General features: G+C 42.7%; 2 protein-coding genes across 2 annotated transcripts; one reads left to right on the top strand and one right to left on the bottom strand.

The window, feature by feature from the left end:
- Positions 1–965: 965 nt before the first annotated feature.
- LOC306696714 (pannexin-1-like) lies at positions 966–6,438 on the top strand (the record flags this gene model as incomplete). The annotated part of the gene is made up of 7 exons (XM_079160391.1): positions 966–1,146; positions 2,574–2,695; positions 3,480–3,679; positions 3,813–4,314; positions 4,417–4,576; positions 4,824–4,872; positions 6,321–6,438. 5 exons carry the CDS (start codon positions 966–968, stop codon positions 4,564–4,566), a joined length of 1,155 nt encoding a protein of 384 aa, XP_079016517.1. The 3' UTR covers positions 4,567–4,576; positions 4,824–4,872; positions 6,321–6,438.
- Positions 5,932–9,458, bottom strand: LOC306696449 (Na(+)/H(+) exchange regulatory cofactor NHE-RF2-like; the record flags this gene model as incomplete). The annotated part of the gene is made up of 4 exons (XM_079160059.1): positions 5,932–5,949; positions 6,327–6,518; positions 8,601–8,918; positions 9,252–9,458. The coding sequence occupies 4 exons, from the start codon at positions 9,456–9,458 to the stop codon at positions 5,932–5,934; spliced, it is 735 nt and encodes a 244-aa protein (XP_079016185.1).
- Between the last annotated feature and the right edge of the window lie 10,642 nt (positions 9,459–20,100).

Raw genomic sequence — 20,100 nt, forward strand, 5'->3', positions numbered from 1 at the left:
TATATATTCTTTCACATTTAGCCGTAGTTCCGATGAAAACATCTTTTTTTTTGTTTAAATAAATAAATTTAAATAAAAATGTGTGTGCATACATTTGGTGTATTGAATTAACATTTGAAACTAACTTAATTTTCTATAACAAAATGTGATAGAAAATCATGCATTTTATCACTGATATAGCTATGATAATATTTCTGTTTGGCCTATAGACATATGTCCCTAGAGATTTGATTTATTCCATTGCATGTCATAATTTTTTGCCTTTATTTGAATCAACAAACAAATGCAAACAAATTCAATAGCTCGTGGTTGTAAAAAGTAGCAGTCCCTTAAGGTTATAACCTTTCTCTATTTACTCAAGTAAATACAGTCGTGACTATTTCCATTTAATTATACTTTTAGCTACTTCTAATTCAGTGTATTTCAGAGCGATTGTTTTTCTTCTGTTTTTTTTTGGGACTGAACTACATTGATTTTCATCACTAGTATATTTTACAAAACACATGCAATAACATAGTTTGACCATCTTAAAATATTGTTTTAGATTAAACCAACCATCAATATAATAATCCAGTAATATAATCTATCCTGAATTGAGCCATTATGCATGATTCAAATTACCCAAAGGCTATCATATTATTCTTTGTCCCACCATGTAGATGATCTATCAGGCATTATGTTGCATCAGTAGTGCCCTCTAGCGGCTGGCAGCCAGCCAGTTCCTCCCCGTTGTGTCGTTATGATGTCTGGGCCACAGTAACGGGACAGCAGGTTCAACCATCAGTCCCAGTTGGGAATGGAGATGGGTAAACAATAACGGCTCAGTTTTTTATGCAGTACGTATCTTTCTGTTCTTTTTTATTTTTATTAATTGAAACCTCAGACGCAGTTCGCTTTGCGCTAATTGAAAAGAGACTCGACTCTTCCGTCAATTAGACAACACCGGCTTTTTGTTCCCATCCGTCATGGCGATTGCCCACGTAGCCACGGAGTACGTTTTTTCCGATTTTTTGTTGAAGGACCCCACCGAGGCCAAGTACAAAGGGGTGCGCCTGGAGCTGGCTGTGGACAAAATAGTCACGTTTCTGGCGGTGGGACTGCCTTTGTTTCTCATCTCCCTCGCTTTTGCTCAAGAGGTGTCAGTTGGTGAGTTGTTGAAATTGAGAGCATCCTGTCAGGAGCAACCACCATCTTCATGGAGGTTATAATCCTGTCAGTTTCCCCACATAGAATAATGCACAGTCTATCGATGGGGATCCTGACTCAGCTTCTTTGTCCCGCTGCCGAATGCTGTTGCACGTTTATTCCAATCAACCAAACTTAAAGGCAGTGGCGGGTAAAGCAATGTGTTATGCATGAATGGAGGCGTTATATTCATTACATGGCCAGAAAATGAGAGGTGTGAATGTTGGAGAAGGTGTGGTTTAAGTCTCCACCCTTCTGTTTACGGAGACAGAGAGGCAGTCATACTGCTGCTGCTGATGATGGGAACTTTGGGCATGGCAGTTTATAAACTGGTGCCTTATGGACTTAAGTAAGGAACAGAATAGCTCACACAAATTAACAGAAAGTGGGCTGCATTCCTCTTTAGTGTAAAACCTAAATTATATCATGTTAAACTGCTTCATCAGCAGTTTAACACATCTATGTAATCTTCTTAGGTCATAATGACCGCAGCCTGTTGTTATCATTACCTGCAAGCACTGCCAGTGCGGCCCCAAATACTCCGACAACATGGATTCATTACACTAAATTACTTACTAAGAGAACTTGTATTGTGCTACTATGATGGAAAGACACAATCATTATGGTCAGCTATTGTTATCACATTATGCTAAAAAAAAAGTGCATGCACATTATTGCCAAAATCCCACATTGATTTGTTTTATTGAATCTATAGCAATCACAAAGGAGGAGATGTGGAGAGAACCTATGGGCTTTTAAAAACACACAAGACCAATTAGATGTAGATGTAGGCCTTTTCCCCAGCAGACATTTTGACTTGTCATAGCAGGAAAAGCACCGGTGTTACTAATAGCATTAACGATGGCTCTGTTCTATTCAAGTGTCGCGGTAAGCTGACAGTGTGACGGTGATAGGATCCCGTCTACTGTAATATAAATGGATGTTTTTTTTCCCTCTTCTTCCAACAGGTGTGTCCAATGTATTATCCACCCTAATTATACCAGTGAGGGTAGACTCAGTATTATAAACACCACTGAGTATAACACAATAAAATAGGCCTTTTCTTTCACAGAAGACATTTGACTGAGAATGTGCTCAGTTGGTTCAAAGCATCATTCTGTAATATTAATATGACAGCCCCTGTGGTGCCAAAATGTTACTGTCTGCTGACTATCTGGGTCATTTGTGACTTGTGAGGATTGAACCCCCCTCTCACCATACAGGGGATGGCATAATTATTGACACAAAGTATGCTGAAAACAACCCACCCACAAATTAGGCCATGAGTGCAGGAGAGGGAGGGCTGACAATTGTTGTAGTGTTTGTTTCTCTTTTCAGAATCACCAAAATGAGTCCGCTTGGATTAACACTTCACTTTCCTCCCCAAGGTACCCAGATCAGCTGCTTCGCTCCCACTAACTTCTCTTGGAGACAGGCCGCATATGTGGACTCCTTTTGTTGGGCAGCTGTACAGCAACAAGGTGACAGCTCACCACTATGGCTGCACAAGGTACAGACATGTTGTTTTTCTTTAATTATCAGCTATAGATGCTCATTGATGATAGCAACTGTTGTTTAATTAGCCCCTTGACCAATGAGACAGACTTGAAACTGACTACACAATGCTCATTAAAAAAGAGAAACGCCTTCTTTCTAATGTTAAAGTTATACTAATGTAGGGAAAATTAGCTCAGTTGAGGGAAATATAGCGTTAATCAGAATTATTCGTCCACCGATATAATCTCAGAGTCCGCCTAATAACAAAATACGGTTTCTTTTGGTGATCAATCAAGATTATCTTAATGCAAAAATGAGCTTTTGGAAATTAATTACCTTGAATTCATGTAGAACAAAGAAAACATAATTTAGAAGAGATATGATAAAGAGGCCAATAGTGAATTTCCCATCTTAAAGAACGTAACATTTTTCTGTAGGGAGAAAGAAAGTCGCCAGGGCTGCAGCCCCCTTGTCATGAGGTAGCCTGGGTAATGTCAAACATGTCAACAGGGCCATTAGCAGTTCCTGGTTAATCCTGTCTCTGGGCCTTCTCCGGGAGGGATTTAACTTCACTGTAAATACCAGTCTTGGTCTGTTATCTAGTCAGAGTGCCCCCTAATGGTCTCACCACTAATTTACAGTTGTAATAAAAAGGGATCACAGTCTGGTTTGGAGGGTGCTGGAAGACCTTTAAACTGTCCCTGTGTTTCGATCCTAAATGTCCAGAAATCATTTTTTTGTCTTCTTTTTTCTCATGCATCTTTCTTCTGCTGTCTCCCTTTCTGTGATTCCCTCAGTTCTTCCCATACATCCTGCTCTTACTGGCCATCCTCATGTATATCCCGGCCCTCTTCTGGCGTTTCACTGCAGCTCCGCACATCTCCTCTGACCTGAACTTCATCATGGAGGAGCTGGACCGCTTTTATAATCGTGCCATCAGAATGGCCAAGAGTCTAGCGTCATTAGATAGCAAAGGTGCATCTGAGGACAAACAGAGGTAAAGACCTTATTATTGCTCACTACCATGTACTCTTTAGCAGGAGATGCCATGATCTCTTTCAGGTAAATTCTATGGCGTTTGCGTTTCTAAACACTGGTCTTTTTATGGGAAATGTCCTTCTCTTCTGCAGTGCTTTGGATCTGACCGAGGGTTGCTTTAAATACCCTTTAGTGGAGCAATATCTGAAGACCAAGCGCTTCTCTCACTGCCTCGTGGTCAAGTACCTATCATGTCGGGGCGTGACTCTGCTGACACTCCTGCTGGCCTGCATCTACCTGGGCTACTACATTCGACTTGCCTCTCACACTGATGAGTTTCCCTGTGAACTGCGTACCGGGATGCTGAAGAACGACAGCACGGTGCCGTCTGCTGTGCAGTGTAAGCTCGTGGCAGTGGGTGTCTTCAGGCTGCTCAGCTTCATCAACTTGGGGGTGTATGTGCTTCTTGCTCCGCTGGTGGTGTACGCTGCTCTTGGACCAGCTCGCCAGAGCTCCCGCTTTCTCCGACCTTATGAGCTGCTGCCAGGCTTTGGTGCTTTGGGCGTGGTCACGCCCTTCTACAACGACCTCAGCATCTATCTGTTGTTCCTGCAGGAGAATCTGAGCGAACTCAAATCATTTAAGTGTCTGCAGGTGGGTCCAAGCACAGATACTGTAGGTCCAAGTTTAGAATATGTCATCCGTGTTTGCTTTTAGTGTTTTCTGTGAAAAATAAGTAACTTGTGTTATTTACAGGTGCTTGAGTTGTTGCAAGAGGCTGGTGACGAGGGGTTTGACACCATGTGCCTGCTGCGAACTCTGGGTCAGGTGAAGACTGATGTGATAGACAGTAAGAAGACGCGCTCACGGGAGAACAACACAGAGCCTAATGAAGCCGAGGAATGATTCCTCTGAGGTAAGGTTGAAGATTTCTTCTTCCAATGGAGGCTGTGTAACTTCAGTTAAAATGAATATGAATATGCTGGATTTAACCTTCAATGTGTTTTATTTTCCTTCCTTTCTGCTTTGTTCCCCATTGATTCAACAGAAAAGGAATAAGATCGGCTGTAGACAGACAGACAGACAGACACACTTCTGTTTCTCTTTCCCACAAAATGTTATTAACTTGCATGTTTCTGCTTGTTGTGTTGTGCTCTCTGAAGGAAAATCTGTCTCCTGTGCAATAGAACAACTTCTTCAACAGATATTGAGGTGGGTATTTGTTTTGTTTCTCTCTTCATTTTAGTTTTTAGATTTCTGTTTCTGTTAAGACTCAACAGTAGGTGCTGACTTTCCCTGCTGTAAAGAAAGTTACTGTTTTTCACTGGTAATAAGACGCATTACTGAGCTAATTAAGTCATTCAGAGGCTCACAGGTCCAACAAATACTGTAAGAACTTTCCAAACTTTAAATGTACAAAAACACTGGTCCAAAGCCATTATTTACAGTAAATGTAGAAAATGTTTAATAGCCAAATAACTGATGAAGAACCTGAATTCAAACGGTTCATTCTACTTAGTTGTGGTGTACTTATCACCATGAATACCGTGTTTGCTTAATGTGTATTTATAAACACCATGTCATAGCAAAGTGAGGCACAGAGGGAAGAGTTCTTGTTTCATCGGGTGTTTCTCTGACTCTCAAATGTTGGTAGAGTGCATGTTTGTGGGTCTGGGTTGTTGATTTGCTGTAACGTGCTAAACTCCTCAGTTATCTACAGGTTTTGAAACATGCTGAGTGCAACATTTCCACAATTAGAGAACAGTGAAAGCCTGCAGATGTCTTGAGGTGACACCGTGACAGCGCGACTCTTATAGTGCTGATTACATTCATGCCAAGATGGAATTCCTTCAACATTTTGCCATGTGGTATGAAAACATGAATACATAATAGGAAAACATCAATGTTTTCTCTTAAAGGTGTAGGCATGTGAGGCAAAAATGGCAACATCATTTCGTTTATTTTTATCGTATTGATTGGTTTTATTGTTTCATCTATTGTACTGTTTTATCAGGGTTTAACTCTGACCTTGTCTCGCTTTGTTGGGCCTCACTGTTGAGCTTTCTGTTGTTTTATTGTCTTGCTTTTCCTGCTTTATCTGTCGAAGCACTTTGTAAACTCTGTTTTTAAAGGTGCTATATAAATTAAGTTATTATTATTATATACCCGCTGAGCAGAGAATTGTGGGTCAGAATAGCCTGAAAAGCACGCTGGCTTACATACAGCAAAATGCTATTTTTTACCATACTGTATATTGGGACATAGTCTCACTCATGCATGCACACATATCTGAAAGCCCATGCAGACGCATATACATAATCGCATGAAAAGACACAGAAACCCAAGCCCCTCCTCTACACCTCCATTCAAGATGATCCCTTGTCGACTTTTCTTCTGTTCCTCCTTCAAACAACACCTCTCTCTCTCTCACTCACTCTAAATCCAGCTAATCTGGTCTAATCCAATCACACCTCAAATCGGTGCGCAGACCTGATTAATATGGGAACGGTAGCATCGTTTTTCCCATCAATTCCCTAAAATATATCTATGACAAGATCAGTGCATGAAGTCTGCATGAATGGGGATGGGGGATCATCCTTCGGCCCCATTTATTTGTGTGTGTGTGTGTGTGTGTGTGTGTGTGTGTGTGTGTGTTTTAGTGGTACCTCCACTATTCTGTCTCCAGGCCTGATGTTTCCACTCCCAGCAGCTGAGCCGGGCTCCACTGAACGCACAAACTGTCCATCCTTTGTCTTCTTGCTGTGCAGGTTGAAGCCGTAGCCGTGCTTCCCCTTCACCAGGTGACACAGGCGGGGATGCAGCTCAACTGTCGGCTCTGGTGTGGAATGCACCTGCAGCTGTAATGGGACATAAATGAAAACAAAAACAGCATATTAGAGAAGAAGGCATTCACATGTCTGTATTTTATCCGTTTATTAGGTACACCTGTACAACCACAGGTTTCCCAGACAGACCTGAAGTTGCTTGAGTTGTGTAATCCATCACAGTGGACACGGATTTGGCATTTATGTTTTTAATCACAGTTACATTATCCATGCGCTGTGTTGCATTTTAAGTGAAGATTGATCTGAATAGTCTGCCCTGTTTTATCCTGCAAAGTTTAAAATGAGCTTGACAAAAAAACAATCACTACAGACTCATTTTGATGGATTACACAAGTAAAGCAAGTTTCAAGAGCCTGCAGACTTTCATATCAGACCGAAATGAATGGCTGCTTGTAATAGAATGAAAAACACATCCCGAAATAAAGTGTTTCGCATGCATTTGAAATTGCTTGGTACAATATGTAAACAAGTTCAAACTTTTTTAAAATACACTGGTCTGATGCTTAAAATATATGGTCATTTTTGGGTCTGTAATTTCCGGTGATGTTGTAATTGACTGCACTGTACTGAATGTTTTGTCCTCCTCCTACAATAAAATAACACCACCACCACTAACTATGGCATCAAAAATGACCAAAGAGTTTAATCAACACGTCAACAAAACCCTGACAAGCTTCACAACAGTAGACGTTACTGCAGGGCTGTTCTGCTGGATTTCACTAGATTGTGCAGGTTATGGCTGTTTAATAATCTAAAGTATCGCATATAAACTTCATTTCACAACAATATGATCATATCAAATGATCTCTGATGTCCAAATCAATGATTCCAAGCTAATTGTAATGAGCCAGCTATTACAGATTTTGTTTGATCATTTTTATCTTGTAATTTCAAGCCGTCTGCTCTGGGAAGATATGCCAGGCATATTTCAAAATGTTTTGAAATATAGACCAAATGATTAACAAGAACATAATTTGAATATTAATCAATTAATATTTTTTATCTTACATACAAATGGAAATACAGAGATTCCGCCTTTCCTCTTGTAGCATTTTACAGATGAGTCAAATACCTTAAATTTAACAGGATAAATAATAGAAAAAACTATTTCCTAAACTTTTGGAGAAATTCAAAATGAGTTAGGTAGGTAAGTGAAGGTATTTTATTGCTGTGTGTGTGTGTGTGTGTGTGTGTGTGTGTGTGTGTGTGTGTGTGTGTGTGTGAGTGTGAGGGAAGTGTGTTGAACTGATCCAGAGTGTTGCATGGCTGTGAAGAGCACCACTGTGGTTATGTAAGACTAGCCTACTTTATATGGGCGTCTGCTGCCATAATAACATCATGCAACAATGAAATTGCGTCAGTATTTACATGTACAATGTGAATGTCACAGGACGAATGACACAGAAGTGGAGCGATGAGAGAGAGTGATTATGTGTGTGTGTCTTTTATAAACAAGCACATGAAAAGCACAGGGGTTGTGTTGGCCTTAGATTAATATGACACAATGGTTTCTTGATCGCATCTCATCAGAAATGTCTCGAAGTTTAATTTGTCAGGTCTATGAATGGTGAAAAGGACAGACCAAATGTCTCTCAGCAGGACTTTATCACAGTGCACACTATTTCAAAAAGTTACTTTTGGAAGCTTATTGCGGTAGATTTGGGTTAAAGCGTCATTCAGCTCATATCTGCTGTCAGTGGTGGTGGCAGATTGCATGGGGGCTGCTGTTACTGCGTAAGATGTTGTTTGAGCTGAACCTCTAACAAAAAAAACTGATAACGAGAGACGTGATGGCCAGCCAAGGGGTAGCCTGTATTTACCCTGCCTTTGGCTTAACAGATGGCAGCTTGACGTGAGCCTCTGTGCACGAGGATCCTGGTCCACTTTGTTTGGAGCCCAAACACTGAGCTCAATCTCTGACAGACAGTTCTTGCTGACATTAAGACGTCACGGTCTGGTTGGCACAAATGGAAATTTAGTTTTTGCCCTGTCACACTTCCAGACTTAGAAATTAAGGAATTTGATTTGGTTTGTGTGTATTTCACGTCAAGGGACCCACAAACCAGGTTCTAATGTATTGCTGTCCAGCCTTACCTCTGTGTCTGTCCCTGTACTTGATGTCACTGAGGATCTCTTGATCGTGGCTTGTGTGGTCGCGTGTGTGGACGAGTCTGCAGCGGGAGGGTAAAAGAAGTGTGTGTGGTTGGGTTTGGGTGACGGGGGTGAGTTCTCTCTGGGTATGGGAGAAGCAGAAGGAGTGGGCCCGGGCGAAGGTCGCGGGGACAGGGTTCCCATCTCAATGGCCAGGTCCTCGGTGCATGCCAGGCCACAGCTGCGGAGGTAGTCATCCGTGTCTCTGTCCACCACCAGCAGCCTGGTGTGGTGGGCCACTTCACGGATACGCTCCACTACCTGCAGGGAGAAGAGAGGAGTTACAGAGAAGAGCTAAAGACAACGTTTCAATTATTACTGAGGTGTCATTAAGTGCATGATGGTCACCCTGAACTGTCGTATAATAGTTTTTGCACAACAAAGACACCCGGGATTTCATTACACAAGGCTCACATTGACCCATTTTAGGAGCCCCCTCCTCCTCCTCCTCCTCCTCCTTCTCCTCCTCAGGCAAAGGAAAAAGTGGTCTAACAGGTATAGAACTCATTGTTTGTACATCAGAGAGTTTAGGCGTCTCTCCTGGCCTCTCTTTATCACTATGTGCATTTAAAAACAAAAACATGTATCACTTACTTGATGGTGGGTTTCGTTCTCCACATTCTCACCGTTCACCTCCACCAGCCGGTCTCCTTGTCGCAGCCCGCCCAGCTCAGCACAGGAGCCGGGCTCCACTGTGCGGATGGACTGTCCGCCTTTATTCCTATCACCGTGCAGGTGAAACCCATAGCCGCGCTCTCCTTTTGTCAGGAAACAGAGCCTGGGTCTGAGCTCGCTCTCCATCCCAGCAGGGGGGGGGGGGGGGGGGGGGGGGACAGATAAAAGTGTCTCAGGAGAATGAACTGGTGATCAAGAGTGATGGGACGTCTCTGGCTCTTAATCCAACATATGACTGCGCGCTCCACTGACCAAAAGATCATCATCATTTAGCATGATGTGGGTCCATTAATAATCCACAATTGTTCAGAGAGCACAATTCAGAAAAATAGGCTAAAAGTAATGAGTTTTTAATCCATCATGCAACTGCCAGGTGTCCAAATATGAGCGCGCAAAGATGGTGCTAAGTGTGCGTAAAGTAGTGGCGGAAAACCGCGGACAGTGGCTAAATCCCATCCATCGGAGGAATAATCCAAGAGATCAGAGATTAGAAAGCTTTTCCTCGCACGTAACACTTAATTCACCTCGTCAGCTGGGCGTGTGTCGTCCTGTACGACCCGGCGCGAGAGTGAAGAGGCGTCATCAACAGATGCCATACGTCCCCTGCAGCGCACACCTGACGGAGCCGCGCAGCCGCGATGCGCTGGCAGAAAGTGACGAGTCAGTTACGAGTTACTGGAAAGAAAGTATTTGTTTAGAGATTATATGAGTCAAGATGCTTTTTTAACAGCGGACAAAGACATTTGCTCTTGTTAGAGTGTACAGAGGCTTTCCCCGTGGTGGTGAGGTAAACCTGTGACCTTAAAACGGAAATCGCCCTTATCCGTCCTCTATTTCTGTCTCCACTGGAGATCAATAAAAGGACGGTTGCGTAAAAGGGGATTTAACGGTTCATGAAATATGAGCTCAGGCTTATTTGCATTTATCCATTAAAACAGAAGGCTCTAAACGTAACCAGTTCCTCTATTATCGTTGGGACATCGCATGAAGTGTTTTTGGCGTTATTGAGTGTTTTGGCGGCATCCAGCTGTGAAAAGCGGGAACGACCACCGTCATTATAAAATGGAAATAAAGATAAAGGCAAAATGAAACAATCATATGTTTACATTTTTATTTATTAATATTTGAATGTCTGGGGATTACCTTTGAATAACCACGTTTATCCATTTATTCATTGTTCAGTTAGTTATATGCTATCTATCTTTGTTATACCTTAAACCTTTTGTTTACCTTTACAAAGCTCCTTAAAAACGTCCCTTTTCACCAGAAAGTCACATATATACACACAGGGGTGGAATGTAACTAAGTAAATAACTCAAGTACAGATTTGAGGTACTTGTACTTTGTTTGAGTGTTGATTACACTGTCCAGCAGTATAATAGGCTAACTACATCAATACAACTATACTTACACATCAGTGATGATAATCTAGTAATACAGTATATCATTGTGTACTACTTACAGGGTGCATTTTCCTGCATTGTGTACTTTTATTTGAGATATTGTAAAAATGTTTCACTAATAACTGTACTGCATGTTTCTTTGTAATTCATATTTATAATTTCCAACTCATGCAGTGCACTTGTTTCTTATTTAAGCTGCACACCACGTATTCTTTGCACAACATGTTTGGCTTCCTCACTCATTGTCCTTTGCTGAAATATCATAAAGTATTTTTACCACACAAAAGCGTAGCTCGAGCGTACATAATTGAACATTTCATGTGACGTGTTTGTTTTGTTCTGAACCGGCTGGAGATTTATGTCAAAACATGTCTGCTTTTCTATCTCACAGAGACCCAGATCCAGTGCTGCTGTTCAATCAACAGGCTCGTGATTGACGTATTCTGCGTTATCTTTTTATATATATAGAGAGAGGGAAGAGTGGAGGAGGGTGTAGTTTCACCCCGGCACATGGTGCTCCTCCTGCTTCTTGCTCAGCTCCCCCTTCAGAATAGGGAAAAATTCCCAACACAGGTTATAAGGTGATGCCTTAATGCCTTCAATGTCTGAAGAGGTCTTTGAGTCCAAGGAGGAGTGCACGCACTGTGGCTGATTCTCCCTCAGAGTGCTACGCTCTCTTAAAAGCCAGAAATGACATTAAAAAAAGTAAAGAGGAAGAGGTTGTGTATTGACCACTGAGCCTCTGACTGGAGGCCAACAGCTATTAAACTGATCTTTTTTGACATTTTGTTGTTTGGTTTATTGTTAGCATATTGTTGGTTTAAGTGAGACCAATGTACTGAAGTATAATACTGACAAGAAGACAATATCAAGAAGAGTGCTGCTGCGTCTTTAACAGCCGACTAGACAAACTAAGCAAAGAGCTAAGAGGTCCAAATGTGAGGATTTTATGCTTTTGTTTATCAGATATGATTGAAAATGTAATTTCTCCAAGTGTTGGACCGCTTGTCGGACAAAACCAGGGATCTAAAGAGTGTTCACATCTGATACATTATGATGGATATAATAATAGTGATTTTTCTCCATTAATAAAACATTGGATTAATCAATGTTAGAAATGATTGTCAACTGCAGCTCTATAGCCAGCTAGCTGCTTAAGTAAAGTACCAAACGTTGAAATAACAACTTGCAAATGCTATCTTATATTTCTGAACACAGGCGTAGCAGCGTGTCTGAGGGTAAAAAAGGTAAAACAACTGGACAAAGGCAGATGTTTCCGAAAGGACAGTTTGTGTGCCAAGTTGTTTTTCTCACATTAAAGTAATTTCCGGATAAAGAAAATCCTCCTGTGGGGAACACTCATTGTCTAAAAGGTTTATTGTAAGAACTGCCACTCCCATCATAAATGTCTGTATAGAGATTTTATTCAGGACATCATTTACAAATATGCAGTCAGGGTTCACTGAGCTCCGGCTTTGGGTGGAACCCACTCGTGGATCTTCTTGCTGGTGGTGGGGAAGGGCACGCACTGCTGTGAGCTACCACTCATGTTGAACTGGTGGACCTCAGCCAGGAACTTCTTGGGCTCTGGTGGATGTGTGTGGTGGGGGGTTCGTCTGTCATGCAGTGCAGCCAGCGATGCCTGAAGAGTCAACACAAATCTAGCTGGCTAAAATGACAAGCTAATTCCTTCATTTTGTGGGGATTTTTGTTGACGGTTACATTTCTGCGGGAGGTGAAAACATGTAAATAATGTTTAATCTACTTGTCAAGACAGTACAGTAGACAACAAACAACTGCATATTTTTTTTTAATTATTTTGTATACGTCTAAGGTTTATTATTAGTTTATTCAGCGGTGTTTTTTTTATTCAAACTTTGTGTAATCAATAACAAACATATCATATATTATCCCCAATAACTGACCGAGAACCACGTGTTTATCGCTGGTTAAAACATGTCAACAGTACACAAATCAGCAATTAGCCTGATTAGCATCAGCATTGATTATGAACGGTTTCGTTAGCCACCAGCTAACACAGTAAAGTAGCCGCACTAGCGGGCTAAATAATAAGCAAACGGTTCATGTTTCAAATATAGTGAAATGTAATTTACCAGTCCGTGACAGTGGGCTGCAAATTCCCGCTTCACGAGACTTGACAGGATTCTTCTTCGGAGTCTTTAGAAGACTGAAGTTTCTTTTTGATTTGTACAACTCTGGACTGCACCAGTGGGAATGCAGTAATCAACACTGAACTATAGGGGGCAGTATAGTGTCTCACGGCAACCGATCTACCGGAAAATCAAAAGAAGAAGAAGAAGAAGAAGACGCAAAAAAAACTCACGAAGAAGAATCCTGCCTTTGTGACGTCACGTCTTGTGGTGTCTTTGATTCATGTCATTGATGTCAGTGACGCGTAACCTACCCTACACCCGAGTAGACAGTACAATCACAGTCAAAGTAAATCACATCACTTAAACAATGTACAACACTCACAGAGCAGAAGAAGATCAGAATAAAACCATGGATACACTAGAAATATCACAGATAGAGGATATTATGCTGAGTGAGCGCAGCAAATCTCAGGGTCAACTAAGTAGGTTTATGCATGATCTCAACCATGACCAGACCTATTGCGAGCTGGAAGGAAGGACTGAAATCCCTTTTCAACCAATGTTAGATCATGAAAGCCAAACTCTGTCTCCAGACAGACTGGACCGCAGACTGGAGATAATTTCCCAACGGCCTAATCTCCTAGAAATTGAAATGTATGATGATTTGATAGGCAAATGTCATACTTTTAGGGACATGATGAAGTACTGGCTGAAAAAAACGGGTAAGCCAAGTAAATTCAAAGGCATGAAAGATATACACGCTGGACATCTTTTCGATAGATATTCGGCTTCACCACGCATGGTGTGGCAGGTTGAACATCTTGAAAATATCGTTGAGGAGATTAAAGATTCAATAATCAAGATCATTGAGGCATTGACAGGCATTAAGCGTGATCTGTCAAAAAAGGAAATCTCTCCGGAGGTTGAAGGTCTTGCTAAATACTTTCTTTGGCTAATTCTGAAAGACCAGAAGAGATATAAAAAGATATTTCCAACAGGAATGAATATCTCAGATCGCCAAGGTGTTGAAATCATGTCATACATCGATCAAGAGGAGAGTGATTATTGCCCAAACATCGTCAGATGTACAATCACAAATTCAGTTAGGGATTACCTCCTCAATTGCTTAACATATGGGATGACGCCCGTGATCATTCCAGAAATAATCAGATACAGGACATTTGGCAATCCGTCACGCGGTAACACGTACGCTGAGATACTGAACGAAATGTGGTCTTTCATGAGAGAGATGAATGCTAAGATCGACTCACACAAACTGTACCCTAAGTATCATCCGTTCTTCTGGTTCAATAACGAACGTTCAACAACTGGCTCATCATTTGGGGACGCAGTCGATGAACCTGCGCCAGGTGCAACAGCACAGCAAGAACCAAAGGCAAGGTCAGTTCAGGTATTCGTGGAGGCGCTGGTTTCGCGGATATTAAAAAAAAAAGATCGGACCTGGACGACTGCAGACATCGAGGCCATCACTATGCATCTGTTTGAGGTTTCGCGGATATTCAAAGAAACAGATCTGACCTGGACGACTGCAGACATCGAGGCCATCACTATGCGTCTGTTTGAAAGAACGTGGATCGAAGTCAAGGATGTAGATTTTGATCCCAAAACCTTAAAAAAACTTGACAAGGCCATTTTCGAAGACCTGTGTGTGAAGTGGGGCGGTTTAATAAAGGTGCTGTTGGCCATGAAATTAGAGGAACGAGAACTTGGGAACTGCATTGCCTCCCGTGTTGAATATAAACTGACACGACGACCCAACATCATCAGCAAGTTCTTCTCGTCTGTGGGCGAAGGCATCTCCAACATCTTTATATGTGATAAGGAGCTTCAGGAAATCTCCATGGAGAGTTATGTCAGCCCTCTCAGGGGAAGCAATGAGAACCAGGTGAAGTCCAGTCCTCACAGGAGTCCAACTTCCCCCCAAGAATCACTACAGACAGAGGGGGAGTGTTCAACTGATGAATACTCATCGTTCAATAACGAACATTCAATTCCTGCCACAGTATTTGAGGACGCTGATGAAGGCTCTGAGTCACATTTAAAACTTCATCCTGTGAATGAACAACTTGAAATGCTGAGTGAGTACTTCAAATCTCAGGGTCAACTACGTAAGTTTGAGTATGAACTCAAACATTACCAGACCTATCGCGAGCTGGAAGCAAGGACTGAAATCCTTTTTAAACCAATGTTATATCATGAAAGCCTTGTAGAGCCAAAACAAACTCTGTCTCTAGACAGATCCCCACTGGACCGCGAACTGGAGATAATTTCCCAACGGCCTAATCTCCCAGAAATTGAGATGTATTATGATTTGAAAGGCAAATGTCATACTTTTAGGGACATGATGAAGTACTGGCTGAAAAAAACGGGTAAGCCAAGTAAATTCAAAGGCATGAAAGATATACACGCTGGACATCTTTTCGATAGATATTCAGCCTCACCACGCATGGTGTGGGAGGTTGAAAATCTTGAAATTATCGTTGAGGAGATTACGGATGCAATAATCGAGATCATTGAGGCATTGACAGGCATTAAGCGTGATCTGTCAAAAAAGGAAATCTCTCCGGAGGTTGAAGGTCTTGCTAAATACTTTCTTTGGCTAATTCTGAAAGACCAGAAGAGATATAAAAAGATATTTCCAACAGGAATGAATATCTTAGATCGCCAGGGTGTTGAAATCATGTCATACATCGATCAAGAGGAGAGTGATTATTGCCCAAACATCGTCAGATGTAAAATCAGAAATTCAGTTAAGGATTACCTCCTCAATTACTTAACATATGGGATGAAGCCCGTGATCATTCCAGAAACAATCAGAAACAGGACATTTTGCAGTCAGTCACGCTGTGACACGTACGCTGAGATACTGAACAAAATGTGGTCTTTCATGAGAGAGATGAATCGTAAGATCGTCTCACACAAAATGTACCCTAAGTATCATCCGTTCTTCTGGTTCAATAACGAACGTTCAATAACTGACTCAGCATATGAGGACGCAGCTGAACCTGGGCGAAGTGCAACAGCACAGGAAGAACTAAAGGAAAGGTCAGTTCAGGTATTCGTGGAGGCGCTGGTTTCGCGGATATTCAAAAAAACAGATCTGACCTGGACGACTGCAGACATCAAGCCCATCACTATGCGTCTGTTTGAAAGAACGTGGATCGAAGTCAAGGATGTAGATTTTGATCCCAAAACATTAGAAAAACTTGACAAGGCCATTTTCAATGACCTGTGTGTGAAGTGGGGCGGTTTAAAAAAGGTGCTGTTGGCCATGAAATTAGAGGAACGAGAACTTGGGAATTGCATTGCCTCCCGTGTCGAATGGAAACTGACACGAAGACCTGTGTGTGAAGTGGGGCGGTTTAAAAAAGGTGCTGTTGGCCATGAAATTAAAGGAAAGAGAACTTGGGAATTGGATTGCCTCCCGTGTCGAATGGAAACTGACACAACGACCCAAATCGCCCAGCATCATCAGCAAGTCCTTCTCGTCTGTGGCGAAAGCATCTCCAACATCTTTATATGTGGAAAGGAGCTTCAGGAAATCTCCATGGAGAGTTATGTCAGCCCTCTCAGGGGAAGCAATGAGAACCAGGTGAAGTCCAGTCCTCACAGGAGTCCAACTTCCCCTCAAGAACCACTACAGACAGAGGGGGAGTGTTCAACTGATGAAGGCTCATCGTTCAATAACGAACATTCAATTCCTGCCACAGTATATGAGGACGCACTTGATGAACCTTGGCCAGGTGCAACAGCACAGGAATAACTTCTACTGTGATGGTATAAATTATCAGATGTTCTAATAATCTAATAACTTCTACTGTGATGGTAGGCAACATCTGATAACTTCTACTGTGATGGTATAAATTATCAGATGTTCTAATAATCTAATAACTTCTACTGTGATGGTAGGCAACATCTAATAACTTCTACTGTGATGGTAGGCAACATCTAATAACTTCTACTGTGATGGTAGGCAACATCTAATAACTTCTACTGTGATGGTAGGCAACATCTAATAACTTCTACTGTGATGGTAGGCAACATCTGATAACTTCTACTGTGATGGTATACATTATCAGATGTTCTAATAATCTAATAACTTCTACTGTGATGGTAGGCAACATCTGATAACTTCTACTGTGATGGTATACATTATCAGATGTTCTAATAATCTAATAACTTCTACTTTGATGGTAGGCAACATCTATTAACTTCTACTGTGATGGTAGCTCCTCCGTGAATCGCCACCTTACCGTGGTGGAGGAGTTTGAGTGGCTCAGTGATCCTGGGAGCTATGTTGTCCGGGGCAGTAGCCCCTGGTAGGGTCTCCCAAGGCAAACAGGTCTCAGGGGAGAGCCCAGACTAAGAGCGGTTCAAAAGAACCCTGATGATAAGCAGCCCACGGTCTTCAGCCACCTCGCCCGGACCAGGGAAACCGGGGCACCCTCCCGGAGCCAGACCCAGGAGGGGAGCTCGTCGGCGAGCGTCTGGTGGCCGGGCCTTCGCCCATGGGGCCCGGTCGGGCTCAGCCCGAAGAAACAACATGGAGCAGCCACCCTGTGGACCCACCACCCGCGGGGACAAGCATCGGGGTCGGGTGCAATGCAGACCGGAGGCCTGGGCGAGCCGATCGCCGGCAGCATAGACTAGCTCTTGGGACGTGGAACGTCACCTCGCTAGCGGGGAAAGAGCCGGAGCTGGTGCAGGAGGTGGAGCGATACCAGCTATATATAGTTGGACTCACCTCCACACACAGTACTGGCTCTGGAACCAAGCTCCTGGAGAAGGGTTGGACTTTGTCCTTTTCCGGAGTTGCCCAAGGTGAGAGGCGCCGGGCGGGAGTGGGGATACTCACGAGGCCCCGGCTGAGCGCCGCTGTGTTGGAGTTCTCCCCAGAGAACGAGAGGGTCGCCTCCATGCGCCTGTGGGTTGCGGGGAGCAAGGCTCTGACTATGGTTTGTGCTTATGCACCAAACAGCAATTCAGAGTATCCGGCCTTCTTGGAGTCGGTGGGAGGGGTCCTGGAAAGGGCGCCGCCTGCCGACTCCATAGTTCTCCTGGGGGACTTCAACGCTCACGTGGGCAATGACGGAGAAACCTGGCAGGGGGTGATTGGGAGGAACGGCTTGCCCGATCTGAACCCGAGTGGTGTCTCGTTATTGGACTTCTGTGCTAGCCATGGTTTGGCCATAACGAACACCATGTTCGAACATAAGGTGGCTCATAAGTGTACCTGGTACCAGAACACCTTAGGCCGGAGATCAATGATCGACTTTGTAATCGTATCATCTGATCTGCGGCCGTATGTCTTGGACACTCGGGTGAAGAGAGGAGCAGAGCTGTCAACTGATCACCATCTGGTGGTGAGTTGGATCAGATGGCAGGGGAACTGGTTGGAAAGACCCGGCAAGCCCAAACGTATAGTGAGGGTGAACTGGGAACGTCTGGCGGAGGACCCTGTCCAGGAGGTCTTTAACTCCCACCTCCGGAAGAACTTCTCACACATCCCGAGGGAGGCTGGGAACATGGAATCCGAATGGACCATGTTCAAAGCCTCTATTGTGGACGCGGCCGCTAGGAGCTGTGGCCGGAAGGTCATCGGTGCCTGTCGTGGCGGCAACCCGAGAACCCGGTGGTGGACACCGGAGGTGAGGGAAGCCGTCAAGCTGAAGAAGGAGGCCTTCAGGGCCTGTCTGGCCCAGGGGTCTCCTAAATTACGGTTACAATATCAACGTGTCACAAAACATCAATTTCTTTTAAAATATTAATGGTTTGTTCAGTCGTAGGTTGAAAGAGACGCGATTTTGGTTACTCTAAACGTATTTCTCCAAAATGATATTATGCTGGCCGTTGATATGTGGTCTACACGAAGACGTGATTTCAACGCATTTAATATTTCATATAAAACGTCATCAATATGGAACTATAAACTAAACGGATTTCAACGTTGATATCTGGTTGAAATTGCGTTGAAATCGGGTCTGAACGTCTTAGACCTATTTTCACCGTCATTTCACCCGGCTAAATTACAGTTACAGTATCAACGTGTCACAAAGTAATTCAGGACAGCCAAGTTTGAGGGTGTTGTTGACATTTATCTGGGAAGATGAGACACCAAATGATAGTGAGGACTGCAATTTAGCTGAAATCATGTACTTCAGTAAAAGTACTGCAGTAAAAATACTCAGCTACAAGTAAAAGTCATGCATTCAAAAATGTCCTTTAGTAAAAGCATATGTAATCCCCCTGCAGCTGTCGCTTTAGAGACAGTGCAGAATAGACAGAAATTAGGGGAATTATCAAATCTAATCTAGGTTCAATGAGGAGATTGGTGAATATGTCACTTGTTTGACTGCTACACAGACAAGAAATATCCACCCCGAATTACACGAAGCAATGTTTTTTTTACAAAGGTTTAATTAGGACACAATATAATAATCAATAGTACAACAATTTCACATTTCCAAACATCAAAGGGTGTCCACGCATGTAGATGAAAATCAACACAAACCTCAGATCTCAGGAATAAAATTAAATTGAAAAAAAATGATAAAAGAAAGAGTTCAGTTCTCAAATGTCCTACCGCCCCCCCTGTGCACAATGTCCAGTGAAATGGACTCCAGGTGAACTGTGATGTCCGATTGAGATGGAGATTCCCTCAGGTGAAGGTAGACGGTAAGATGATTGGAGAGAGTGGTGACAGGCAGGACGGTGGATGGACGACACCTCCGGTTCCAGCGAAGAAGCGATACAAAAAAAACCAGCCTATGCACATATGCAGGACAATAGTTCATTACTAAATTTACTGCCTTTAAAATGTTCATAACGGCACTTTCAAAATTCTTAAAGTTAGTATTTGGCCAGTTCTGATTAAGGGGATTTCATTTGGACTAACACGTTGCATAGTTTAGGACAAGATGTGAGCAGCCAAGTTACTAAATTGATAAATACAACCAGCTTCAACTCCAGCTTTTATGAACAAGGAATTTAGACAACTTACTGTCTTTTAGTATATCTGTTGTATATTTAGTTTATGTCTTATAACCAAGTACATTGTTTGTTCCAGGTACAGTATTTATGGGGGACTGTTGTTGCACCAGGCAAACTTGCTCTGCTGGAATAAAGGACAAACTTTAAACATGACCTCAGTACATATATTGTTTTATTTGGTAATAAAAAATGAAACACCAGCAGTACAAAAATACATTCTCTCATAAAGTGTAAACGGTG

Source organism: Pholis gunnellus (assembly GCF_910591455.1).
Source record: "Pholis gunnellus genome assembly, chromosome: 5".
NCBI classification, from domain to species: domain Eukaryota; kingdom Metazoa; phylum Chordata; class Actinopteri; order Perciformes; family Pholidae; genus Pholis; species Pholis gunnellus.